This window comes from Culex pipiens, chromosome 1, assembly GCF_016801865.2.
Source record: "Culex pipiens pallens isolate TS chromosome 1, TS_CPP_V2, whole genome shotgun sequence".
In the NCBI taxonomy this organism is placed as follows: Eukaryota; Metazoa; Arthropoda; class Insecta; order Diptera; family Culicidae; genus Culex; species Culex pipiens.
Window position 1 is genome coordinate 104,015,395 of NC_068937.1, and position 27,722 is coordinate 104,043,116.

A 27,722-nucleotide genomic window follows, 5' to 3' on the forward strand; every position below is an offset into this window, starting at 1 on the left:
TTTGCCGTCTATATTTAACGCAATATAAAAGGTTTTGAAAAAAAAAATAATTTTGAAAAAAAACTTGTTTAAAATGATAGAGCATCAAAAGTTTACAAAGTATCAGCTCGATTTTTTTCTCAAAAGTTGTTTTGAACGCTGGAATTTTACAAAACAAAACCTACATAACCTCAAAGGGCGAAAATTTCAATCGACGTACTTCGCTCTGTTCTACTACTCAACTGCTGCTGATACTGTGTAAACTTTTGATGCTCTATCATTTTAAACAATTTTTTTTTCAAAATATTTTTTTCAAGATCTTGTTTATTGTGTTAATTTAAAGAGGGCAAAAAGTTTACACTCGTACTACTTGAACTTTTTCTCAAAAATTGTTCTAAGTGCTGTAAATTAAATTTAAAGTTTTCATTCCTATGTCACCACACAGGAAAAATTTTAATCGTCATACTTCGATGCTTCGCGCCTAGGTGCTGAAAAGACAGAATGTGTGACGTGATTTTCGAAAGCTCTCCACTGCTCCCCACTAATACAACTGCACTGAAGCTGTTAACATAAACAAAGTAGAAGGCTATGTTCAAGCTCAAGCGTGAAATATTTTTTGCTCCTGAAGTGAATTGTTTTGAAACATTTTGGATCTGTTGATGTTTTCGATGAAAAATTAAGTGCTTCGCACTTCTTTCTTCGTAGACTAAACGATAGACGGCCAAAAGCTGGGTGATGAATAGAGAGAATGCGTAACGTGATTTTAGAATGATCCCACTTTGTTTACATCTACAAAGTAGGAGGCTGTTCAAGCACACGCATGCCTTTTTCTTACTGGCAAATGAGCTGTTTTATAATAAGCAGTATGTGTTTTATTTTTCCTAGTTTTTGACATTTTTTGCTGGAATATTGTGTGTGTTTTTAAGTTTTGATCGGTTAGAAGAGGTTTTTCTGTTTTACGGGTGACGAAGATAAATTCTCTGGCAATTTTTAATGATCGATAACAATACTCTCTACTTTTGGCGAACCGTAAATTGGTTCCACTTTGACAGTTCAAAATTGAGGCCGTTTTGCGAACCACTATTCTGCACCCAGGCCAAAAGAGGCTTTTTTTATGTTTCACGTAATGGAAAATTGTGTCAAAAGAGGGTGGAATTTCGTTAATCAGAAGAGCAGCCGAATGAATGTTCCGAGATTATGTATCTTTGATGTGCTGTGATAAGCTTCGCGCCATCTGGTGGAATTGGGTCCTAAAATGAAGCTTAGATTGCTGGTATTATTGTTTACAGCGGTAAAGCTTATTTTTCTGAGTACAATGACCCTTTGTACGACCACAAAGAGTTTAAACTGGATTTTTAAATCAATTTTGAAAAATTAACCTTGCGGTCCTTCTTGACAGTAAAGCTCCTACTTGACAGCTCGTTCCAAGGGGACCATAGTTAATCCATCGAAAAAATGTTGTCTTGTCAAAAAAAAAAAAATTGCATTAAAATGAAAAAGAAGTGATCAGAAATGGTTTTTAATCGTGTTTTTTACCGTTGTACATAAAAAATTACATAGGGCTTTAGTACCCAATTATTGAGCTTTTAATCGCGAATAGTGCCAACGTGTTCAACGGCGATCAGGGAATTTCTTTTTGTAGCTCTACTGACAGACGATCGCAAACCTCAGCACTGTACTGTAGTATTTTAGTTACATTTTACTAGTTTCCTTAACTTTACATATTTTCCATTGTTATTTTTTGTGTGTTTTCGCTTGCAAGTAATCTGTCCACCACTTCCGGGTTTCAGTTTTGGTAGCTTTTCCAAAGGGATTGTTTAATGTGTTTGAGTTTTTATTTTTAACTGCTACCATTGGCATTTACTGTTATTTCCATTCAAATACTTAAACTTTTGTTGTTTATGCGGGAATGGATCCCACTCGCAAAAGTACGACACTTAAAAGAAGTTTCCCTCATGACTATGACGATCTGGATTGTGGTTGGTTGATTGGTTGGTTATCTCTCTCCGTGAAACCTAGAGTCGATTGTTTCTGTATGAGTGTCCATATTGTTTATGTAATTGGCGATTATGATTGACAGAAATGGCTTTTTTTGGCATCATTTTCCTTCCCGAGTGCCGTCGAAAAACAACAGACGACGACAACAATCACACGCTTTTGTCGACTTTAGTACTTTGATTGAGTGAGTTAGTGAGTGTGGTGAAGCTTAGCTGACTAATGCAATTTTTATTTGTGTGTGTGAACCACCCCAACAGTTAAGGGGGAGACGAGCAACGCGCCTCTGGTGGAACATTTTGGAGAGCTGTTCAAGTGGTTCGCATCACGGGAGCATTTGTGGGTTTGAGAAGTGGGTGTCTTTGGAGCAGCTCTCTTCTACTACTTCCTTTCTTTCACTGTCCAACAGACTCTAGTACGACGATTTACAATTTTTAGGTCTTTTTGTTGTTGTTGTTGTTTTTTTTTTTTCATAATGCGGGAATTGGTTGCTAATCTGGTTTGTTTTTTTTTTTTGTTTTACTATACATATTTTATATTATTCGCATTGAGTGCGTTCAAACTTGCGTCGAAACTAATTTTGAGCTTGTTATTTATCATTTGCGCTGCGTTCCGGGAAATATTTTCGTCCCACTTCTCCAAGCAAAACTGGTGGAGCCGGAGCGTGCAATTCCTCCCATCAGTTTTGATTTAATTTTTGTTTGGTAAATTCTATTTGATTTAAAATGTCCACCTAATACTGCTCACGTGTTTTGTTTACTTCTTTTCACTTTTGTAGTAATCATCCGTTTAACCTTAAATGAGTTGTTTGCTTGTAATTTCTTTGTTTGCTTCGCGCCCGCCCTCTTTCTATATTTGTATAATGATTATCAGTTGAATGTTAGCCTTTTATACTTTTTTTTCCTATTTAAACACACATTGATCACGAAATGGTTTTGTTGTGGTTTCAGTTTCATACGCTTTGTGCTCCAGGTTTGCTTCTTCTTTCTGCGTTTTTTTTTTTTGAGATTTATAAATTTTACAGCTAGCCCAACCAAACTAGTTCGATTGAGTTTTTTAAGATAGCATTCTGCAACAGCTTACGGAACTTTAGTTTTTACTCCCTGGATGTTTGTTTTTCTTTGTGGGGTGATTGTTTAGCTAGATGATAAAGATTCTACATTGATGCGTTCTGTACAGTTTGAGTTTGTGGAGGAGTAATCAAGAATCAGTACCCTTGAAATTTGAAACAATCTAAAATTTCAAAATACATCCACGCCAAGCGCTCATTTCTGAACTCTGTTAAAATTACTAAAATAACCAATTTTTAAATGCTGAAATTCAGCGAAAAACTTACCAAAAATGACCGTAAATAATAAATGAAAACAGAATTCGGAAAGAGATGTGAGCCGTGCGACGAAAACTTGATCGACGTTGCAACGCGGCTTGCGAGCGGCTGCTGTCAACTGGGCAGATCGAAAGCTGTCAGTCAGCTGGTCAGTTGACAGTTTTGCAAAGCAACTGTTGATGAGTTTGCGTGAAAAGGGCCGCGATTTGTAATGTTTCTTCGAGGATTACATTTTTTAATCGGAAGTGAGAGGCAACAAACGTGAGTGAACAGTTTGGTGCACTATTTAAAAGTATCTGAGCAAAAACTGAAGGTGGCACACTTGAAAGGCGAATTTCTCAAGCAAAATCCGAAAAAAAGCAAAATGTGTGTCTCGAGCGGTCTGGGTTCAATCCCAGTCGATCCCGGTTGCATTTCTTGAGACGAGAAATGTTTTACCACGCCTTCTGTCGGAGTGGGAAGTAAACAACAAACCAAAGGTCATCAGTTCGAATCCCGAGGTGGAGGAAGATTCTGATATTCTCAAGACTTTGGGAAGATTGAATCAAAAAAGGCACCGTACCTACTCTTTTCTACTCACTTGTAACAGTCGAGATTGTGCAGAAATTCGATGGGCACGTTTTGTGGCTGATGCGATAAAAAGTGCGTGAAAGTGACTTGTGTGTGTAAGTGTTGATTTATGTGCGTGCGCGATAATTCTAAACTCTTTTTTTCTCTTATGATGCTTAGCGGAAAGATGAGAACCCTTTTGTTTCTTTTTCTCTAGTTTTTTAATGAGTATATGACTAAATTGCGTTCTAAATGTGTATGAGTTTTGTGTTGTTTCCTTCGTAACTTGTGCTCGTCCTTAAGTTCCTTCCTTTGTGTGCTTTGTTGACTATTTCCGCTTCCTTTATTGGCAAAGTCCTTCGATACCGGTGTTGCTCGAGTGTAAGCGCTAAGGAGAAGTACTATTTTTGCCGGTTTCTTTTTCTTGCTTGCTTCTATTTTTTCCTATAAAAACAACTCTCGCGCGCGCTCGAACTCGCGGTTTGCTCCAAAAATTGTAAGCTACATCTGCTATCACATCCCAGCAAGGAACAATTTAATCTTAATCCTCTGGTTTTCCTTTTTGTTTAACTCTTTTGCTTTGTTTTCTGTTCGGTTATAAAAACACGTATGAGATATTTGTGTGTGGGTTTCTTGATTTTAGTATTCAATAATTATTCTACAAATACATTGCAGCAATGTACATTCTTACACATTCTCTCTCTTGCTTTCGCTTGCGCCACCCCGTGCTGGCAGATCTCTCTAATATGTAATAAAAGTTAAAAAAAAAATCACGTCGTTTTAAAATGCTACTAAAACATTTGTGCGAAGAGACAGGCGTAACAACTACTCAGGAAACCGATATGTACAGAAAGCAAATTCATTTTAAAATATTCTAAATTCTTGTTAAAATAAATAACAAATCCTTGTGAGTGTATCTGGCAGAAAAAAATAATAAAAACAACAGACCTTTCTTACCGAAATAAAATAATGACTGCCTTCCGCGCGAATCTCGAATCTTGTCGAGACTTCCTCAATTTTCTGTAACAACTCCCATGCTTGTCTATTATTTTGTCGTTCATGCTGTTGACGCTGACGCTGCTGCTGCCATGTGGTGGTTTCCAGATGGGGCCGGATCGCACTATCAGCTTTCACTCTGGGTTTGGCTAATTGTGACACCGGTTTGACTAGATGAGAGCAACTTCTCGTTGAACGGGACGGGCTTCTCCCGGGCGGATTGCTTTTTCTGCAAGAAAAAAAAGGGAAGAAATTGGTTCAATTTTGATTTTAAGTTTCAAAATCGTCATTTAAATTTATGAAAACTGTCGACGTGCCACTATAGCTACGATGCTATGAAGTAGGTTAAGTTAGTTGTTGCTTTTGCAATCAAGACAGGTCACCTTCACAAAAATGTGAGTCAAGTCAATTGAGTTTATCTATTCAACGTGCTGTTGACATTGTTCAAAGTTCAATACTACTCATACTTGTGTGGCATTGTTTTTATTACTTGTAGATTTCAACGATAGTCAAGCACTCGTTTACAGCAAAATTAATAATAAAAAAGCATTGGCGAAAATAACCCTCCCATTGCAGTTCAGAATGTCACCGGCCATAGTGGTCCTGCTCACCGTTGCAGCGATTGCACCTGTAAGCTCGGTTCAGACAATGTTGGATTCCTTTAGTTACTGCAACAGCAGCGGCATAGTCGAGTGCACCGCAAGAGTTCGGAAAGTTAACAGAACTACCGCGGCGCTTTACGGAAAATTCGTTCTGAACACCGACATCGATAGCAGTTTCAATGTAAGATCACATTACTTTTCGCAACAAAAAAAGCAAAGATATTTCCAAATATTCTCGAAATTTTAGGGAGCAGTGGAGGCGCACCACAGTCCGCTGGGAAACAATCATTTCAATCGCTACCCGATGAAGATAGGACCGATCGGCTTCTGCGAATTTTTGAATGACTTCTGGGGGGATTACTACGACTCCATTGTGCCGTACATGCCGAACATCATGAAACCTAGGGAGTGTCCCGTATCGGCGCGAACGATTCCGATCAACGATTGGATCATGGACCCGAAAATGCTGCCCAGGTATGTGCCAACCGGGCTTTGGAAGGTCATTACGATGCTGAAAAGCGAACGGAGAGAACAGTTTTACGTTATGGAGTTGATATTTAAGGTGTATGACGATGGGTATTTTTGATGTTAAATAAAACTAATACCTCGTCCGAAAAGATTTTGTCTCTGGAGATCAAACTAGGGGAAAAATGCCCTTGAAATCACCGATCGTAGCGTAGCGATCTCATGGTCCTTTAGTCGCTCCAGATTATACCGCTGCGGGCGACGGTACCGAATCTTGTTGACCTCAGACAGGCGTTGGTGCAGCTTTGCCACCGCCAGGTATTGGTCCGAGGCGATGCCACGGAAGGTTCTGACGTCGATTATGTCTTATGTCCGAGCAATGCCGACCTTCGATGAGACCATGGTCGATTTGTGTCTCCGTGTTGTTTGGTGATCTCCAGGTGTGTTTTAGAGAGACTGTGGTGGAAAAAGGTACTACGTATAGCCATGTTTCGAGTGGTAGCGAAATCGATGAGTCGAAGGCCGTTATCGTTCGTTTGCTGGGGGGCGCTGAACCTCCCAATAACCGGTCTAAACTCCTCCTCCTACATTTTGACGATTTTTCCCCTTACAAACTTCAAGCAATTAGAGGGAGGGGACTAGAATTTAACCTAGTTTTGGGTCAATCGTAGATTCCAGGGCGTACCCCCGAGATTCGGACCACCCTAATATCCATTTTGCTCAAACTCTTTTATGGTTCGATGTGTGGTCTCTCCAGGTTCTAGCCACCACTTTCGAAATTTCCATTTTCATGTCCAGTTTAATAAACCATGAATTTTGATACCCATATTGCCATAACTCGTTGGTTCGGTAAATGTCCCTTCATCGGAACCCCCCCTAAGGAAACCAACCGCACCAGTTCTTGTGGCCAGGATATTTCGGGGGCTCTCAGTCTCCGGCCTCGGCTTGGACTGCTCTTTTGCTCCAGGCCATCTGCTTTTCGGCCAACTGTTTGGGTACCCCCGGCCCATCAGCTTCCAGGTCCTGGTTGATGTTAACTCCTCCAGCGATAGAATGACTTTCCTGGACTGTCAGAGCCGGTTCTAATCGGCTTAGAATGGAGACGTTTTCTCCGCCTCTTTGTGCCGTTTATCCCATTCCTAGGTCATTCGGTTTTTGTTGCAACTGTGTTGAAAATTCCACGCAACTTGATTTGTTACGTTGCATACCACTTCCCGAACACGGACGGGAACTTCAAGTGCCTAAAAGTAGGGTGCAACACGGTAACTTCAAGGCAAAGTTTTTTGTCGAAACACAAATGTATCGCATCAGTTAATAGCTGTATTTGCAGTTGCTTTTCACACTTACATGGTGTCGATTTCTGGAAAAGTCAGGGAAAACCTGGAATTGTCAGGGAATTTTATTTGACCTGGAAAAGTCAGGGAAAGTCAGGGAATTTTAAGCTGGGTCAGGGAATTTCGATGATCATAAAAATATTACAACAAAATTTCATTTCTTTTTGAAAATTTGCCCTTGATGATGTATTTGAATGTCTTCCAGGCCAAACTTTGCAAAATTGATAATATTTAATTTTTTATATTGGTCAGTCTGGAAGGAACGTTAAACTCCATATAAAAAATGCTTAAGATAAGGGTCACGAAGAAAAGGAACAGCAACGAAAAGTTGTATTTGGCATTTCTTCGCGCATTGCTTATTTGCAATATGTTTAGGTTTAAAAATCAAATCATTTGGATTTGCGTTCAACTGAAAATTAAAAATTACTAGCGCACACAGGGTGGGACAATATGAGGCAGTTGCCCCACCATCCTCAGAGATTTGTTCTAAAATCGGTCGTTTGCTCAGTATATAGAGACCATAGAGAAATCATACATTTTGTCAGAAAAATTGAATGATTAAAAAAATCAAAAGTAAAAAAAACAAACATTTGAAAAATAAAAAAAAATCTAAAATTCTAAAGCTCAAAGATTCTAAATTTTTAAAATTATGAAATTCTGATATTTTTTGAATTGTTGATTTCTTAAATTTTTAAATTCTTATTCTAAAATTCTAAAAAAAATGTAAGGTTAGAAAATTTTCCAAAATTTCACTTTAGTATTCGTTATCTAAATTCTTATTTTTTCTCAAAATTAAACTGAACTATGATTTAAAAATGATCCAAAGTTATCTAATTTTGTGTAATCTAAAATGTTAGCAAAATAGTGGTGGTGAAATGGAATAAAAAATTAAAGAATTAAATTCTAGAATTAAAGAAATGAAACAAAAATTTATGGAATAAACAGGGTTGTTACCGAGGTTGTTACGGACGGCGCGAATTAGGCGCGGATTTCGCGTGGTAGCAATTGTGATTAAAAAAATTATAGAGTGATAAAATTACTTTCAACTTATAAAGAAAAATATTATCAAGAATCAGGATAATTTTTTTTTTCGTTGAGTGCAAAAACTTCAATTTCCTATTAATTGAATTTTCTTCTTGTTTGTATTTTCTCAATAAGAAACGTCGAAAGATGAAGATGAAGATTATGAAGAGATATTTTTTTAAATGTGTTGTTAAGGATTTCCTAAATAAATGTTTTACTACACTCAACTCATTTTTAAACATACTGACTCTGAATATTTAATTTCTTTTAAGTTTTGAGTAATGTTTTTACCCTTATTTAGTATTCTTTTATACTGGATACATTCAATTTTAATCTTGTGAATCTTAATCATAATTTAAACATTTCCTGAAGATACAGATATTAGGATGTAACAAAAATTATTATTGGGGCATGTTCCAGTGGATGTACTGTGCTTATATCCCAAATATGAGCTTCATTGGACGTAACAGAAGCTGGCCTCCGCCTTTGAATTTTAGATGGGATTCAACCAGTTGAAATATTTATTTTTAAATTTAAACATTCTTAAAAATAAAAAATAAACAAAGCATTCAAAAAATACAGCTCCAACATTCAAAATTAAATCATTCAGATTTTAGGAAATAAAATTAGGAAAAATAGTATTAAAAAACCAAAAAAAAAACATATTTAAAAAATATAAGAGATTCGAAATTTCAAATTGAAAATTTAAAAATCTGAAAAAAAAATCAAAAATATCGATATTTAAAAATAATTTAAGAGATCAAAAAAATATTTTCTTAAATTCTTAAATTCATAAATTTTAAAATTCTTCAATTCTTAAATTCTTAAATTCTTAAATTCTTAAATTCTTAAATTCTTAAATTCTTAAATTCTTAAATTCTTAAATTCTTAAATTCTTAAATTCTTAAATTCTTAAATTCTTAAATTCTTAAATTCTTAAATTCTCAAATTCTTAAATTCTTAAATTCTTAAATTCTCAAATTCTTCAAATTCTTATATTCTTAAATTCTTAAATTCTTAAATTCTTAAATTCTTAAATTCTTAAATTCTTAAATTCTTAAATTCTTAAATTCTTAAATTCTTAAATTCTTAAATTTTTAAATTCTTAAATTCTTAAATTCTTAAATTCTTAAATTCTTAAATTCTTAAATTCTTAAATTCTTAAATTCTTAAATTCTTAAATTCTTAAATTCTTAAATTCTTAAATTCTTAAATTCTTAAATTCTTAAATTCTTAAATTCTTAAATTCTTAAATTCTTAAATTCTTAAATTCTTAAATTCTTAAATTCTTAAATTCTTAAATTCTTAAATTCTTAAATTCTTAAATTCTTAAATTCTTAAATTCTTAAATTCTTAAATTCTTAAATTCTTAAATTCTTAAATTCTTAAATTCTTAAATTCTTAAATTCTTAAATTCTTAAATTCTTAAATTCTTAAATTCTTAAATTCTTAAATTCTTAAATTCTTAAATTCTTAAATTCTTAAATTCTTAAATTCTTAAATTCTTAAATTCTTAAATTCTTAAATTCTTAAATTCTTAAATTCTTAAATTCTTAAATTCTTAAATTCTTAAATTCCTAAATTCTTAAATTCTTAAATTCTTAAATTCTTAAATTCTTAAATTCTTAAATTCTTAAATTCTTAAATTCCTAAATTCTTAAATTCTTAAATTCCTAAATTTCTAGGTTCTTGAATGCTGCCATTTTTGTTACCATCTTAGATTTCAGAAAACCTGACAAAATTAGAAGTATTTTTTAAGTTATTTTTTTCGGTTAGGGAAATTCTGAGAAGAAGATGTAGAAAAATTTGCTTCGATTTTTTTAAGTGACGCTTTGGTAAGATCATCGAGTATGAACTGTATCTTAAATTTAATATCTCAAGATCGAGGATTTATGACAATTTTAAAATTTTATTATTTTTCTTTATTAAGTTTTGATTTAGTTTTTAGATTTAAATTTCTAAATGTTTAAATTTTTGATTTTTTTTTGCCAAAATGTTTGTTTTGGATTTTCCCTCTAGTTTACCTAATCCTAGCAATAATACATTTTCAGCGTTTCAAGATTCTGCGTTCTGAGATTACAAAATTGAATTTATTATGAAACTCTTTTATATGTTTGTCGCAAAAATATTTTTCTTAAAATGACGCGGATTTTGCGCGGATTGGGTTTTGGGATGGCGCGGATATTTTTTTCGATTTCTCCGTAACAACCCTGAATAAAGGAATTTGAGAGTTCAAGAATTTATAAAATATGGTCTCTTCGGAAAAGTTGTTTCAACTTTAATTAAGATCCAGCATCCGAGATTTAAGGGATTGTACAACTACATTTTACATATTTTTCCCAAACAACATTCAAGGGCTTACAAGGTGGAGTTCCCGTGGTCAGATTGAGCTTAGATTTGGAATCTATTCCAAAACACCCAAATATCTAAGTTTGATAAATAATGACTTTTCGAAAAGCTCGAGCAGGTTGTATTTTGTTTTTATTTTTATAAAATGTATTGATCGTGTGATTGATCGTCTGTAGGCTCTGGTCAAGGTAGAAAACTTTTTTTTTAATTTTATAGCAAAAATATTTTTTTGTAAAATTATTTAAGAAGATGTTTTCTTCAAATATCCAGAAAACTGTTTACTTTAAATACAAACATTGTTGAAAAAAACCTAGATCTTTTTTAAAACCGTAAACATGTGCTTGAAAAATTCACACTTAATTGTATATTTTTCTTATTTTTTAATTTTTCTAAATCTTTCTTAAGTTTCTGCAAAATTACATGTTTTTTCAAGTTTTTGTCTCCAAAACCTTTAGTTTTTTTTTATAAAAATACAATCAAAAATTTGAATTCTACCAAAGGCAACCATTTTAAAATTAAACATGACTTCTAACTTTAATTCAAATTTTGAAAACTTTTAACTTTAAATTTACTTTAGGAAATGAAGTGAAATTAACTAATCGCCATTTGAAACTTGCAACAATTTTAATTATTAATTATGTCTAGATTTTTTTTTTCAAAGGTCCTATAAGCTATTGTGTTTAATATGTTAATAGGACCTTTTCAAAAAAAACTCTAGATTTTTTGGTAAAGGGCAACATTTAAAATGACATCACCAGATAACAAAAACATAGGACATTTTTATGGTTGCTTATTTGGGATGGTCGATAAGAAAAAACGGTTGACAAAATAAAAAAAATATTTAAGTTATTGCATAATCCATCGTTAAAAAAATAAAATCAAAAAGTCATTGAAGTTTTTCAATATCTTAAATTTCCAATATTCAAAAAGGAAAATGCATGAAACCATAAAAACGCTCTAAACAATATGTTAGTAAAAAATCGAAAATAAAAAAAAATTGGTGGTCTGGAGAGGTCAGGGAAAAGTCAGGGAATTTTATTTTGGGATTTGGATCGACACCATGGACTTATATCTAGTACGGGCGACCCAAATTGAACGGGATAGGGTTTGCAGCATCTGCAACAGGGTCTGCAGTACCTGCGGCGAAGGCGCCGGAGCCGGGAATGTGCCGTACATAGCCTCAACTAACTCTCAAAGTATGTTAAGAAGGGATTTATAAATGCTGTCCACTTAAAGATTTTCATGTTTTGCTTTGAATATGGAGAAGCTCGGAACTTTATCAGAACGCTATCATCATACAAATCAGTGTTTATGAATAATGTTTCGTCCGGTCTCCTAATGTCCGAGCAGGTCTCCAGATTTATTTGAAACTGTGAAACGCTGCTGTCCTGACGCAACCCTCCGGTCTCACTGACTCCAAGGGAACTGAAAATTTTTCTCGTTGTTGTCGATTTGTACTCGCGCTATATCTCGGTCGTAGAAATTAAGTCAATGTCGACTACCAACTCAGCGCTCTGCGAAGTGTTCCAAACATGGATTGGTCAGTTGTTATTCAAAGTGACAAAAAGTCCGCCGTTTCAGAGCCAAATGTTTGAGTCCTTCTGGTCGAGTTAGAAAGTAAATGTGAGAAACTCTATTCCCTACTCCCCGCAGTCCAACGGAGGGGTGGAACGGCAAAATACTGAGATCATCAAGACTGTGAATTCGGTAAATGTAAAATTTTGCACAGCAAATCAACACAGATCGTCGCCATCGTGCTAACTTGTCGTACGTGCATTTTGGGCCAAATTGAGTTAAGAACGCCATTTTGTGCAGCTGACAATGCCTCACCTTTTGACCTTCACAGATCCCAAAATTCGATTTCAATCCTGAGATATTCAATAAAAACTGAAAAAAAACTCCGTGCATTGTTCTTCATATGAAAGAAGATTCAATCTTTTTTTGCTATCTTGTCACTCGCTGAAAATTGATGTAGGTGCGACAACTGGCCAAAGGGATTTCAGGTCAGAACACGTTTGACGCACGTACAAGTTATACTACCGTAAACATTTGTAATTATAACTCGGGACTCCAGCAACCAACTTCAACCAAACTTCGGGACAATGCACAGAATGGTCAGCCAAACGAAACGTGTTTGTTATTGTTTACATTGCGTGCTCTAGTTTTTGTTTATTCAAGGTCAAACATTAAAACGCGTTTTTCTCGGAACGTCGAAATGGCGGGTGTGACAAGATAGCACGACAGCGTCGAGATGCAGACCAACTCACGACTAACAACCCGCCGCAAATGCCAGAAGGCGAAGATCGATCGCGAGATCGCGTACTGCGACGGAGCGCGTCACTCGTACGGCGCCGAACCAAGCCCTTCGTTTTCTGTGTGTTGTTTGATATCATTTGACAAGTGCCCGTGCTGTCTGTAAACAATCTGAGTAAGCGGGGCACGGTACAGGTCAGCTGCAAAAAAAAAACACCGAATATGTAAGTTTATGTGAAATTATGAACTATCTGTGCAATTATTTAAGGAAATACACATTTTTTTTATTTTTGAAGCGAGTGGAAAAGATTTGTTTACTTTGACCACTCCACACACAGAACTGGTGCCCGGATCGTGAATTTCAAGTGAAGAACACCAAAGAGGAACTAACAATTGACCTCATAAGTTTAAGGATTACACTTTGCACATTTTCCACTGAAAGATTTTGCAAAAGTTTCCCTCCGTGTAGCGTGTAGCGACCTGGCTTGGAATGGATGCCTTGACCATGGACGAGCGAAGCTCCCTGGAGGACTTCCGTGACCCCAAGTGCAGCCACACCAACCTTCATACACAGATACTTTACTCATCGAGGTGCAGAATCGGCTCAATCAGTACGTGGAGATACTTCAGGTGCAGAAGTGTAGAATAGTTGAAGCTGTATCAAAAAACATGATGTCATAGTTGGATTCTCTATGTTGCCGAAAGAGGTCGTCAGGTTATTGATTCATAACATCGCGTCAGCTTTGAAGTGATCTTTGCCGTGGGTGGTATAAAGGACGCAAGGCGTTTGCTTTTGCTACGGATCAAAAACAGCACCTTGATACACGCTAAGAAGAAGATGCACGGCCTGCTGCTGATGTCCGCAATAGAGGAGAAACCCAACTTGCAATGGAAGGATCTGTTAACAGTGGCTGAAGCAGGATCATCAACAGAGACGAACTGGCAGTTAAAGATATTTGAAGCAAAACACAAATAAGGCTTAATCGGGGTGAAATGGACCACTTAACATCAGCAAAACAACGCTGATTGTGCAACACTATCGGGAGAAACATCTACAAAGACTAAATCTAGCCGAACAAGAACGAATGATAAAATAGATGACGATTTCGAGCTGTGCCTACCTTTCTCCGGAACGGAAAGCAGCCCGGCTTTTCGACGACGGGGGGCGCATTTACCAGCAGGTCCGGCGTCGGGCTCTCTTCCTGGCCGAACACGTTCAGCTCGCGGAAGCACTCCGTCTCGAGCATCTCGTTCTGCCACGGTATCGACACCGAGCCGGTGTTGAACTTCGAGTAAAAGTTCTCGTCGGTCGCGTCCAGATTCACCCCCTTGACCGTCGAGAACTGCTCGATGTCGAGCACGTCTTTGGCATACACGGCGTGGGGCTGAAAGGGTTTGGAAGACAGAGTTATTGGGCGATGAACGCTTCAAGGGAGTGTTTTGGATACTTACGTCGGGAACGAACGGTGGCTCTATCAGACCGGCCTCGAGCCGCTTCCAGTTAATACTGTTGAAGAACGGGTGCAGCTTGACCTCGCGGGCCCCGTACCGACCGTTGCGACACCCGAGCCGACTTTTGACGGCCTTCGTGAGCAGTTGTTGGCACAGAGATTTGGCTTCGTCGCTGAACTTGTGCGAGTACTTTTCAGCGTCCTCCTTCACCCGTCGGTCGACCTCTTCCCGTTTCACCTTCTCCTTGCGGGCCCGGAACGGCGCCTGACCCTCGATCATCTCGTACAGCAGGCAGCCGAAGCTGAACCAGTCCGGCGAGTAGGCGTATTTCTCGTTGTCGATGACCTCCGGGGCCATGTAACCTGCAAAAAAAAGAGAGTTCAGTTAGAATCATCATACGCGACTTGCGCTCTTCAGCAAGCCACACCACTTACCAACGGTTCCCACCCGTCCCCGCACCAGCTCGCCCTCGGGAATCTCCACGGCCAGCCCAAGATCCGATATCCGCACGTGTCCGGTGTCGTCCAGCAGAATGTTTTCCGGTTTACAGTCCCGGTACACGATGCCCATCTGGTGCAGATGCTGCAACCCGCAGACCACCTCCGCCGCGTAGAACTTGGCCCGGTTCGGCTCAAACCCGGGATCCCCGCCCATGTTGTAAATGTGAAACTTGAGATCGCCACCTAAAAGTCACCAAAATAAATACTCATTAGTTTTAATTTCCCAACTCGCAAACCAACTCGTCAACCCACCGTTCATGATCGTCAGCACCAGGCAGAGGGCGTCCTTGGTTTCGTACGCGTACGCCAGGTTCACCACGAAGCGGGAGTTGATCTTCTGCAGGATCTGCTTCTCGATCAGCACCATCGATTCGCCCTTGCGCTTCTTGATGCGCTTCTTCTCGAGCTTTTTGCACGCGTACATCTTGCCGGTGGCGCGAACCTGGAAGAAAAAAGGGGAGAGAATGTTATTATTAGCCAATTTTGAGCCGAAGAAGCAGAGAGAGACCGGGGATAATAAATTAGTAAGAATATTCAATAAAAACCGAAAAAAAACTCCTTGAATTGTGGTCACTCTTCACATTAAAGAAGTTTCAATCTTGTCATGCTATCATGACACACTCTGAAAATTGATATAAGTGCGACAACTGGCCAAAAGGAATTCAGGTCAGAACGCGTTTGACACACGTGCATGCCCAACTACCGTAAACATTTGTAATTATAACTCGGGAACTCGGAAACCAAATTCAACCAAACTTCGGGACAATGGCCAGAATGGCCAGCCAAAAAAAAACGTGTTTTGTTTACATTGCGTGCTCTAGTGTTTGTTTACCCAAGGTCAAACATTAAAACGCGTTTTTCTCGAAACGACTAGATAGCACGATCATGTAGAATTGTGGATATGTCGTTCAACTTTTCAAAACAAAATATATCAATGAGCAATTCCCTGCAAAAACCGAAAATGGATTTTATTTGTATTATTTTAATTTGGCGCAAACTTTGTGGAGGCCTTCTCTATGACCAAAGAAGCCATTTTGTGCCATTGGTTCACCCATACAAGTCTCCATAAAATTTTGGCAGCTCTCCATACAAAAATGGTACCGTCAACTGGGGCGAATCGGGACTACAGTCGGAATAGGGACACCACGTATAAGAGCACTTCGACGCTACCGTGCTATCATGTCGCACCCGCCATTTCGGCGTTCCGAGAAAAACGCGTTTCAATGTTTGACCTTGAATAAACAAAAACGAAATAAGCAATGTAAACAATAACAAACACGTTTTGTTTGGTTGACTATTCTGTGCATTGTCCCGAAGTTTGGTTGAATTTGGTTGCCGGAGTCCCGAGTTATAATTACAAATGTTTACGGTAGTCTAACTTGTACGTGCGTCAAACGCGTTCTGACCTGAAATCCCTTTGGCCAGTTGTCGCACTTACATCAATGTTCAGGCTGTGTCAAGATAGCAAAACAAGATTGAAACTTCTTTCATATGAAGAACAATGCGCGGAGTTTTTTTCAGTTTTTATTGAATATCTCAGCACAAAATGGCGTTCTTAACTCAATTTGGCCCAAAATGCTCGTACGACAAGTAAGCACGACGGCGACGACTTAAAAGCTTCAAATTTGGACAATTTTATAGCAAATTTTCTGAACTTTTGAAGAAAAATATATTTAGAAATGGTCACTCATGGTCACTATTTATAAAAATCGAAAAACTGCAAATATTTCGTTGAAATCAAACTTTCGGTGGCAATATTTTAAAAACGGAGCCCTTTATCAAAAAATCTGTACCTTTCGAATGCAAATTCAATTTTACATTAAAAAATAGGCAAATTTTGTTTGTATAAAATTTTGAATTTATCCGAATATCACTATTTTTTCAAAAAAATATAAATCGGCGTCAGATTTTTTTAATCTCGAATATCTAAAAATACGTATTTTGGGAAATTTAGTTTTTGTGACATAAAGTTAATAAAAAAAAAATCGGCAAATATTTTTTTTGTGTACCTATTTTATCTCAATAGTCCTCTACAATACCTACAATTTTCACCCAAAAGTTACAGATGTTTGAATATTTTATGTACCATTTTTTTATGGACAGCTGCCACAGTTGTATGGAGACTTGTATGGGTGAACCAATGACATAAAATGGCTTATTTGGTCATAGGGAAAGTCAACACAAAGTTTGAGCCAAATAAAAAAATACAAAAAATGGTTGAAATCGGCCGATTTCGTAGAGAATTGCTCAATAATTGAGTTTGTTTTGAAATAGTTTAAATATATTTAAATTTTTTTTTTATTTATATTGTAAAAATCGAACAGGATATCAATGCATCAGAGGAACATTAAAAATGCCAAACAATATTTAAAGCCAGAGTTTTTGTATTCTAAAACAGACTAATCAACCCTTCAAAAGTGTCCTGTATGTCGTCCCCAACCGTTGCAGTTACCCCATCCGAACATGCAAATCCACAACGGCCAAAATGTTAGCCCACTATCGGTCAGTCACACGTACGTCACTTTCGCACAGTATGCGGCTGCGGCTTCTGACGGAATGCCCTTAGGGAGGGTCACCACCAGATAACTGCTGTTTGTGTGCGATTTCACGGCATCAGCCTGGTTGCAGACAGGACAGATCGGTCCCGTTTTAATGAACATGAGTCCTCTTGGTATGAATCAACTAGGGTTGTTCATAAAAGGTTGGAAGTATGTTAATGTTATTGATTATGTTATGATGCACATTAGAACAACTTAAAATCAAACATTCTTCTTACTAAAAAAAAACAAATTATCATCAAAAGCTTCAACTTTAATTTCACCCCCTTGTCACACGTTATCCTCCCCGGTCAGCATGATGGTCCTGCGAGGTCCAGTGTGTCCGCGCATTGACCGGCTATTTATTAACGGTCAACCACCGCAGCTGCACTGCTGATGATGGAATGTTGATTGTTTTGAGCGTTTTTCGCAGCCCTCCAGGGCACCAACATGAAAACCAGCACCGACAAAAAGGATGTACTTTATCGAAAATTAAACTGCCACTGCACCACCAAAAACCCACGTTCTGAGAGCAGCCAGGTCAGACGAGCAGTCCTGTGATATATGTGAGAGTATCATGGAACGGACGAGGTCAATGGAATTTTTGGCTGAATGTACTTTTTTGATTGCCGGGAGGTGAGTGCAAGGACCGGACCGTGTATTGAGTGGGCTTGGTTGGAACATGAAACGAGGGTTTAATTTGATGTCATCTATAATTAAACTTTTTTGATCCTCAACCAATTTACTCTTAACAATAAACATCAAAACGTTCATTAATTTGATTGTCAGAGTAACGTAATAACATGCCCAAATTTCCGCTAAAACGCAGCATATCAAATTTATTGTTGACTAAAGTTCATTTCCCCCAAACTTGCCCACCCACAGACTCCGCATCACTGTATGAGTCGTAAGGACTCAACATTATCGCGCCGCAGCCCAGGCTTTTCTATTTTCATCGTGTCGCCTAATGAAAAGCGTCACAATTTCCGGATGAGCGAGTTCGAGCCACATAAAACAGCAGCAAATGTTTTCAAGTGACGCTGCTGCTGCTGCTTGCCATGATCCGTGGATATATGGAAACTGCTTCGGACTGCATACATTAGAGTTTTGAAACGCTTCAGCTGATATTCATGGAGTTGAAGAGGTTGGGGATGAACATTTAATTTATTGGTGTTTTTGGATGCAGAAAAAGTGTTCCAGTTGATACAACAAAAACTTGCTTTTTTTTTTATTCTTAACTTATTTGTATTGGGTCCTCTTAGGTGCTACGACCAAATTAGGACCGAGGATTAATCATCAACTAAAATATAATACATAGAAACAAAAAATACCTACACTCCATACTTCGTGAGCATGTAACTGACGAGGGTTACTTGATCCAAGTGGGTCTCACAGGTCTTGAACCTGGGGATTTATTCGGAGAAAAGCGCAACACTCCCAAACAGGTACTGCATACTCAATAACGGGGTAAATTATTTGTTTGTAAACTGCTAGCTTATTTTTCAAAGAAAGCTTAGATTTTCTGTTAATTAAAGGGTACAAGCACCTGATGAGAATGCTGCACTTGTTTAACACTGGAACGCCCAACGCATGTCCAACTTACACGGACGCCCAAAAAAGGTGGAACGGTAACTTCAACTCGCTGGTTCTCGGGCATAACTCAACCAATCGGGGCGATTCTTGTTTCTTGTTCGATTTGTACGAATGTGTAGATGATTCTAGAACTTTGCAGAACTTAATTTGATCAAATCTGTAATTTTTGTGATCAAAAACATCGTTCCAACTTTTTTTAAACGACTGCCTCCGCGGAATTTTTGGCGAATTTTTTTTTACTCGCGAAAAAAAAAGTTGGAACGACGTTTTTGATCGCAAAAATTACAGATTTGATCAAATTAAGTTCTGCAAAGTTCTAGAATCATCTAGACATCCTAACAAATCACTGGAAAGAAGAATCATCTTGATTGGTTGAGTTATGCCCGAGAACCATTGAGTTGAAGTTACCGTTCCAACTTTTTTGGAGCCATGGGCGTTGGAATGTTAATATTTTGTCAACATGCTGCCGAAACAAAAGTTTCGAGTCAAGTATGAGACCTAAGTAGACAACTTCCTTTGACAAATTTTGGCTGATTTTTGCATGACGTACTTTATGGATGAAGCCTAATGAAACGATAACTTGTTGGCGATGTTGGAACTTTTTGAGGCTCTAAAATTGGTATGACTTTGCCCAGTTTCCAATTGGTGGGGAAGTAACCAAGTTGCAAACATTTATTGAAAATATTGGCTAGATGTTGAAAGAACTGATCACTCTGTTTTTTCAACACTAGATTAAAAATGTTATCAAAGCCAGGAGCTTTCATATTTTTCATTTGTTTTACTGCAACTTTGACTTCCTCACCAGAAACATGGGAATCTGCAGGAAATTCAAAGGTAGAGTTATTGATTGTTGAAATACTATTGGCAACTGATGTTTCTTTACGACTGGTCATGGAAGCGCCAAGATTATGAGAACTAACAAAATGAAGCCCAAGTGCGTTCGCCTTTTCCTCGGATGTAATCAAAGGAGAATCCTCAACAATAAGAGGAGGAATAGGCTTTGGTTTGTTTTTAAGAACTTTTGAAAGTTTCCAAAATGGTTATGAATAATTCCCCAGCTGGCTTACATGTTTTGAAAATTCTTGATTTCTGATATTGTCAAGTCGGTCTTGTATGATTTTGTTCAAATTGTTTACTGAAATCTTTTTGTCAAAGTCCCCAGTCCGTTGATATTGTCTCCTATAAGCATTCCTAAGTCTAATCAAGTGTTTAGTATCTACGTCAATATCAGTTAAAACTTCATCATCCCGGTACGAGAATCGAACTCACGACCTCTGGATTGGAAACCCAGCACGCCGTTAGTCGAAACCCATCCCCTACCGGTCAGTACTCCCAGTGAGCATATTTACTCCTTTAAGGGATCTGACTTTGCCGAGCCAGACAGGAATCGAACCCATCACCTTCCGCTTACAAGGCGAAACCCGTAACCTCACGGCTACGGAAGCTCAGATTGCCAAAAAAAAGTGTCCACGTGGTTTATGGATGGTCCCCGTATCCTATAGCTAAAAAGGTAACACTTTTTGTCTACTAAAACATATAAAAAAATGAAAAACATCGAGTTATTGTGATAAAAAATTACTTTGAAAAGTGAGCAATGTTTTTCAGAGTGTAACTATTTTTTTTCTGAAGAGTCTTAATTACAACCTCTAACTTTTTCAAAGACAGCAAATCGAATGTTGGAATGTTCTCAAAACACTTCAAAAATTGTACAATTCAATTAGAACAGATTTTTTTTCTGATTGTAATTAAGGGGTTACATACATGTAGAAAATCACAAAATTTCATAGCACAAAAAATTTATCTAATCCACCAAAAAGATGATTTTCAATCACTCCTGAAAGTTTCATGAACATATTTCATGATTTAACTGAGTAAGAGACGATTTCAGTTCAAAATTTTGCCATGCGCAAAGCGGACTGTCAAACTTTGTGAGCGCTTTTCTCTAAACACTGAGTTGATTTACGGGTGCCACGATATCTCGAGATAAGATGGATCAAATTGGCTGAAATTTGGGGTGAAGACTCTCAAGACATATCTCGTGTGCATGACGAAGCCCGATTTTTAAATTTAGCTTTTTTAAAAAATACAAAAATCGAAAACGTCGATTTTTTATATGAAAAACAAAAAAAAATATGTTTATCTTTTTTTTAAATAAACTTTTTCAAAATCGGCCTTCGTCATGCACACGGGATCGTGTTGAGATATCGTGGCACCCGATTTTTGAAACTGCTAACTTCAAATAGCTATCTCTCGGCAATGATACAACCCAATGTTTTCAAAATTTTTTTGTTAACAGATGAAAATGTATATTTCAATGCCCTTTCAGATTTAAAAAAAAAATTAAGTGTGTGCTCATATCAACTTCACACATTTTTGCCGATTTACATGTATGGAACCCCTTAAGCCCTTTTACAACCTCCTAAAATTTGGGAGCGGTGCAGACCCGGCTGTCCGCAAAGCATTGCAATTTTCTTTTGGGATTTTTTATGCAATTATAAAACTGATGCAATAGCGTTGAACGTTGAGGAAATTAACTATAACTTTCTCGCAGAAAGTTTCTCTTCTTCCTATCTTTCTCCTGGCAAAAGATACAGCTTTCTCAAGACTGGTCTACAACGTGATTTTTACATTTTACACCAGTTTTGAGCACTCTGTATCTTTATCCACGAGCAAGGTAGGAACATACCTTCTTTTGGAAAGTATTTTTTTCTAAATTTGAACGCTATGCCTCTTTCTTTGAATTGGTAGAAGAATGAAAATTACAAAAATCAAATTTGAATCAAATAACAAATAAAAAAAACAATACAATAGCCGAGTCTGCTCCGATCACCCCAAAATGTTAAGAGGTTGTTTTGAGGCCTGATTGTGACCACAAAATGGTTGTTTTTCACATCGAGCCACCCTAATCAAACTGATGATGCAAAATGGCGTTTTTGGACATAAGGAATCGATTGACTTTTATATTGGCCTGTTCAGAAGAAAAGCTTGATACTAAGAAACCGTATATTTGAAGTCTTAGCAGTTTCAAAAATTTTGTTGATTTTTTGTTGAAAATATAAAAAAAGCGGATTAAGTCCTATTTCAAGCAAAAAAAAAAAACGCTCCTTCATGAGCCCTTACTTTAACATCACTACATTAGAATCCCTAAAAGGTTTCGCCCCACTGAAGAAAGCTAACAAACAGCGATAGCGCCACTTTCCATTGCACTGCAAACAATAATTTGTAAGCCGGTCTCCGGTTCGCGAAACGGAACGAAACTCAATCGAGAAATCAAGGGAATCCCGCCAGAACATCCACTTCAGAATGAAAAAAAGGAGAGAGAGAGCGAGAGAGAGAGTGAGCGGTGGAAAAGCAATGCATCATTACTATTCATCGCTCACAAGTGTCCTCCTCCTTTCCTTTACGACTCCCTTTTTCCACATTTTACTGCACTATAAAAAATATTGCAATGGATTTCATTTTTTTTTTTTTGTAAAATTTTCCCAAATTATTTGAAGTGTAATTTTTTTTAAATGAGTAAACTCTTTATGAGTTAAATATTTTTTGCTGTGATTTCAGCGACAAAATCGACATCCTTTCGTATCCGGATTACCATCAGAGAACGAAGCTAAACTACGGCAAACAGTGCCGTAAAATTGGCTTCGTCGTAATGCAGAAATCTGTGCTGGGTTGGCTGCCGCCGCCGCCCTGACAAACTTTTGCATTTTCATTCAAATTGCAGCCAATTTGTATGCAGACTATCGCCAACCACCACGGAGAGGGCTCCGGCTATGGTTGGGTGGTTTATATCGTTCTATGTGCTATACTCACCATCCCAAAGAACCACTCAAGTTTAAGTCGTACACACTACTGGTGAGCACACACACACATACAAGGGCAGACGGATTTGCAGACTTGGGGGGTGGGGGAAGGGGAGGGGGCGCTTTCTGAAGAGTCCTCGTGCAATCAAAGATAAAGCCGGCTGAAGAACACCAACAATCCAAGAAATTCTTGTAAGGAATTCTTTTTATACATCCACTTTAATTCAGTGTTGTAAACCATCAACTGAAATTTCAACACCCTCAGCAGATGGTCAAGAGTCAAATGGTCTTGAATTGGATTAAGAGAATTATGGTTAGCTCTTAGATTTTTATTCATTTTATTATGTTAACTTATTTGTCGTTTTTAAACTTCTAGCGCTACTAAAATCTTACTTTATTAATCTAATATTTTTTCCTTTGATTTTAAAATTGTTGCATCTTTCTACTCGTCACGCACCGTCAGCAGCATGGTAAAGATAGTGTAGATCATTTTGTACAGTATGAAACATGTAAACAATTTAAAGTTTGACAGAAACGTAGTACTACGTTTTGTTCAAAAACTCATGCCGAACATTTTGCTACAAAAAGCTCATGAAAAGATGATTTCTATAAAAAGTTATATAACAAATACTACTACAAAAAATAAAAAAAAAGGTGCAAAAAAGTTTTTACACCTTTCGAAAAATTAACATAAATAAAGCTATTTGTTGACAAATCACCATAAGTCCAGTCTCCCAATTCCAAATAGGCATCCTTGACTCATTAAAAAAATAATTTGGATTGAATATAAAGTTTACTAACTACTTAGTATAAAAGTTTATATAACTCTGGAAATTATATATAAAACTTATTTTAACTTAATTTTGCAAACTTTCAATTCAACTAAATGTCAACATATTACCATGGAATTGCTAAACAAACATTTTGGAGTGGGTATAACACCGTTTTGGGGGTCTTTGTATCGATAGAATAGATTTTTCGTTGGAATTTCGTACCAACCCGGAATTACGTCGTCGGAAAAAACGTCTGCATCCGAACTGGTCCACAATTCACAAGTCAACCTATGTGGCATCGGAAAGGGCATAAAATTTCCGATCTTTTGATACCCAAACATCTAGGTTTTCTATAAAAACCACGTTTTTAAATACCTAGGTAAAAATGTTGTTATCGTTTCGTTAGAGCAACCTGCCAAAAATGTATTGAATTTCGTAATTTTTGTTCTCGTGGATCAAACTTACTTTTTGCTCAGGTATTTAAAAACGTGGGTTTTATAGAAAACCTAGATGTTTGGGTGTATATCCTTGGTACCAGGAGAGCAACAAAAAATCAGTTAAGACATTAGACTATTTGGGACTCAATGATGGTCTTACCATAATTATTGCGTACCATGCCAAAATGAGTGTAAGGGCCAGACTTACAAAGTTCACCAGGAAATAGAATCGAAATACAGATTCGATTGTTCCCATGTACCTTTGAAATATAACGGTTGATTAAAAGATTCTAATTTTACCAAGAACTTACTTGATGTGTTCCTGGTCAATTATTCGATTTAAAAATTCGCCAACATCAGAGTCATTTGTCTAAATTTTTCTGGTCAATTCTCTCAAAGCCGAAATGAGTACATCAATCTGGGTGACAGAGTTCACCATAGAAATCAAATAGATACAATCTGATCCATATCCCACACAAACCACATAAATTGTAAGAATTGCATGCAAAATAAAGTTACTCGCAAATCCAACATATGATGTTCGATCCAAAAACGGAATGAAGAATCCAAAAAGAAGGATCTTCTCTCCAGTTACAGCTGAAGATATGAGCGGAACAATAACCATGGCAAAAGACATGCAAGTATAAGCCACCAACATCAACTTAAGGATCACACTCAACAAGAAAACATTACTCATCAGCATAGTTTCGGTACGATCATAACACTCTTCGCGGTACAAATCCTTACTGTATTGATGAAACCAGAAAAGCTCCTTTTTAAACACCAAAAAAAAGTCCAAACTTTCACTGATTCGTGTGGAGCCAGCCCCGCTCGTGACCAGGCAGAAAATCAACTGGGTAATTTTACAGCGTACCTCGTGGGTCGTAAAAACACAGCAATACAAGAAAACCAAAGTAGCAAAGACCATCCCAAAAGTCAGGAGGACTTGTAAACTTCGGAGAACGCATCCAACCCAGCAAATCGAGCGGCTTTGTTTGGTGTAATCACTACACTTTGGTAAAATTCGGATGGTTTGGTTTCGTGTGCGGATGTTGGAAAAACTTGTAGCGACAAAGCTTCTTAGCGAAGTCCATGATTGGTAATGAAGGACTTAATATGTTTAAAATGTCTTGATCTTGTTTTTTTCCTGGAGCGCTGTCAGTTCTTTTCATTCAGTAATTATTTTTGCATGCTGGGAAAACGTGCTTTTGAAGGCAGATGGTATGGAGGAAGCAAAATATTATAAATCGAAAACACCCATGGGAGATTTATAAGCAGAAAGTTTTGTTTCACCTTCCTGATTAATAATATGTTCGATTCAAAATATTCCATCGGTGAAAATTGCTTTTTTCAGGAAAAATGTGTTTTCCCATATAAGATACCATAGTTGTTTTGATACTGAATATCATCAAATTAAATTGAATTAGGACCGAATTCGTAAACTGAAAAATTAGAAGAACTTCCCCTATAATCAAATTAATCATACTGAAAATAAAAATCACTGTAGACATGATAAAAAAGAATTCAAGAAATCAGGGGCAATTAACATATTTTTCAAACTTTTATGTTTAAAGAAAGTGTTTTTTCGTTAAAAAAAATAATCCAAACTTAGTTTCAATTAATTTTATGATTGCAAAACTATTGAAATTTTGATTTTTTTTATATTGTTGTGTAAGGAACTTGAACTTAAAAATATTTGAAACGACTAATGAAGTTTACTATGATTTTTTTTTTAATTTATGATTATAGGAAACAATTACTTTCCAATTTGATACAGTTCAGAACTTAAATAAATCTTACAAACTAATTTTATAAAGTTTTTTTTTAAATCAGATTCCTTTTCAAAAATCAAGATAAATCAAAATAAATGGCAACACTAGTTTATTAATATGTTTTTTCTTTACTTTCTTTTAAACTTTCATCAAGCATTATAGCCAATAGCCAAAAGGTTGAGCACCCCTGCTGTAAAGGTAAACTGACTATACCGAGCCTAAGCGAAACCCGCAACCTTTAAGCCACGGAAGCACGGCATAATAATTTGTGGCGAAAAAAGAATCTGCGTAAATCTATAGTAATCGTTAGTTACAAAATGATTTGTTAGGTTTAAGGTTTAAACACAACATTATGTACTTAAGAGCGAGTACACGAGCAAATCATACCCATCTCGCATCGACCCAACCAATCTGCCTGAAATTTTCAGGGGTTGTTTGTACATATAAAACTAGCATCTGGCCAAAATATGAGCACTCTAAGTTAACGGGAAGTGGGGACCAATCGGGACACAAAGTTTTATGGTTTAAAAACGTCAATATTTTTGAAAAGGCTGTAGCTTGGGCTAACCTTAACTAAATTTCATAATGCATCTGAAAGGGCTTTAAAAATCCAACAAAATGCGTGGTTAAGCATCCCAATTTGTTGATTCTGAAACGAGCTATTGGTATTTTAGTGGAAAAATAACACAATTTTCAAACTCAATTAAAAAAGTGTTCCATCCAGATATCAACTCGATTCAACCTGGAGCTTGTAGGGGACATCTGTGACTACCATTTGAGACTGGTAACGCTTTGGGTAAGGCAGTTTTACATATAAAATAGACAATTTTATTTTTAGCGATTATTTTGGTTGTAAATTTTTGCTCGGGGGACCCCTTAGATCACATTTTTCGAAGATTTTTTCACTAAACTTGTTAAATCTCCTGCGGGGTTAAAGCTCTATAAAATATTTTGAAGGTCCTCGTTTAAATTCTTTCCCTGCAACTTCCAAACAAATTCCCTCAGTTCAACCTTCATAAAACTATTTTGACTATTTCAGATGCCATACGGAAAACTTCATCCAATTTCCGCCCACATAAGCTAAACAAGACCTCGCCTCCCTCTTCCTTCTTCCCTCATTCATGGACACAAAAAGGACACTAAGCACACGTTCCGACATTCTTTAGCATATGAAGTTTCATTTCCTTGGGAAAAATTCACCCTCCCAGCACTATAACTTCGTTCGGCTACGTGCACACAACAAGACACGAAACATGAAACGCGCAAGCAAAGTTGACAAGTCGAAACTAAATTATAATTAAGTTTCCTGTCGTTCTATGCTATAAAGATAGAGATGGGGGCGTTTCTCTGTCTAGTTTGGTTGAGCAAAGCTTAGTTCTATGTGTGATGAGGGTCTGAGCTGGGGGAAAATATTGACTTTCGAATTCGATTGTCGAATTTGAGGTAAATGCAAACTTAATTTCAGGACAATCAATGTATTGCATTCTTACCCAAAGTAATGATCTCATTTTTGATAAAATCCAACGCAACCCAAATCAATTTTTCTTTGACAAAGTGCCTCGTACAAAGATATCCCAAAATCCCTTCCATTGTACTACCAGTCAACCAGTCATCCAATTATCCTCCGGGCCATAAGCTCCGGACAATCCCGGTAGATTTTTTGTGCCTCTAGCTTTCTGAGGGGTCTTTCATGAATGATTGTGAGTTGATTATTCAGTGGGGCAGGGTAGTGTTAGTGCAACATTTAGCTTTTCAGGTTGTAAATTTCTACGTCATTCATGGCACGCCCCCCTTCTAACCGATAGTCAATCAGGGAGCTTTCTTGTTCACAGTAAAGTAAAAGGGAATCCTTTGCAGCAGCCTACCTGACATGCGCAGACCTCGCCGAAGCCACCCTTGCCCAGCACCCGGTACATGCGAAATGTTTTGTAAGTAATCGCCTGAGCCTCCAGCCACTTCCACTGTAAGTATCTGCAAAGAAATGGG

At 37.1% G+C, this 27,722-nt stretch overlaps 2 protein-coding genes across 3 annotated transcripts; one reads left to right on the plus strand and one right to left on the minus strand.

The window, feature by feature from the left end:
• Positions 1-1,655: 1,655 nt before the first annotated feature.
• On the minus strand, positions 1,656-27,722 carry LOC120425983 (G protein-coupled receptor kinase 2). The gene is made up of 6 exons (XM_039590637.2): positions 27,602-27,722; positions 15,077-15,266; positions 14,759-15,007; positions 14,325-14,686; positions 13,994-14,257; positions 1,656-5,075 (listed from the first exon to the last, which is right to left on the minus strand). The coding sequence occupies exons 1-6, from the start codon at positions 27,650-27,652 to the stop codon at positions 4,974-4,976; spliced, it is 1,218 nt and encodes a 405-aa protein (XP_039446571.1). The 5' UTR covers positions 27,653-27,722; the 3' UTR covers positions 1,656-4,973.
• Positions 5,092-7,707, plus strand: LOC120425984 (uncharacterized). Of its 2 annotated transcripts, XM_039590640.2 has the most exons (3): positions 5,092-5,241; positions 5,423-5,629; positions 5,696-7,707. In XM_039590640.2, the coding sequence occupies exons 2-3, from the start codon at positions 5,429-5,431 to the stop codon at positions 6,032-6,034; spliced, it is 540 nt and encodes a 179-aa protein (XP_039446574.1). In that variant the 5' UTR covers positions 5,092-5,241; positions 5,423-5,428; the 3' UTR covers positions 6,035-7,707. The 2 variants fall into 2 exon arrangements, with proteins under 2 accessions (XP_039446574.1, XP_039446573.1); XM_039590639.2 differs by lacking the exon at positions 5,092-5,241 and having other exon boundaries at positions 5,262-5,629.

Coding starts and splice junctions, on each gene's coding strand:
- LOC120425984 (XM_039590640.2), top strand. CDS start 5,429: ATGTCACCGGCCATAGTGGTCCTGCTCACCGTTGCAGCGATTGCACCT. Junction 5,630..5,695: donor ACATCGATAGCAGTTTCAAT/GTAAGATCACAT, acceptor TCGAAATTTTAG/GGAGCAGTGGAGGCGCACCA.
- LOC120425983 (XM_039590637.2), bottom strand. CDS start 27,652: ATGTACCGGGTGCTGGGCAAGGGTGGCTTCGGCGAGGTCTGCGCATGT. Junction 15,267..27,601: donor GCGAGGTCTGCGCATGTCAG/GTAGGCTGCTGC, acceptor TTTTTCTTCCAG/GTTCGCGCCACCGGCAAGAT. Junction 14,258..14,324: donor AGCCACCGTTCGTTCCCGAC/GTAAGTATCCAA, acceptor AAACCCTTTCAG/CCCCACGCCGTGTATGCCAA.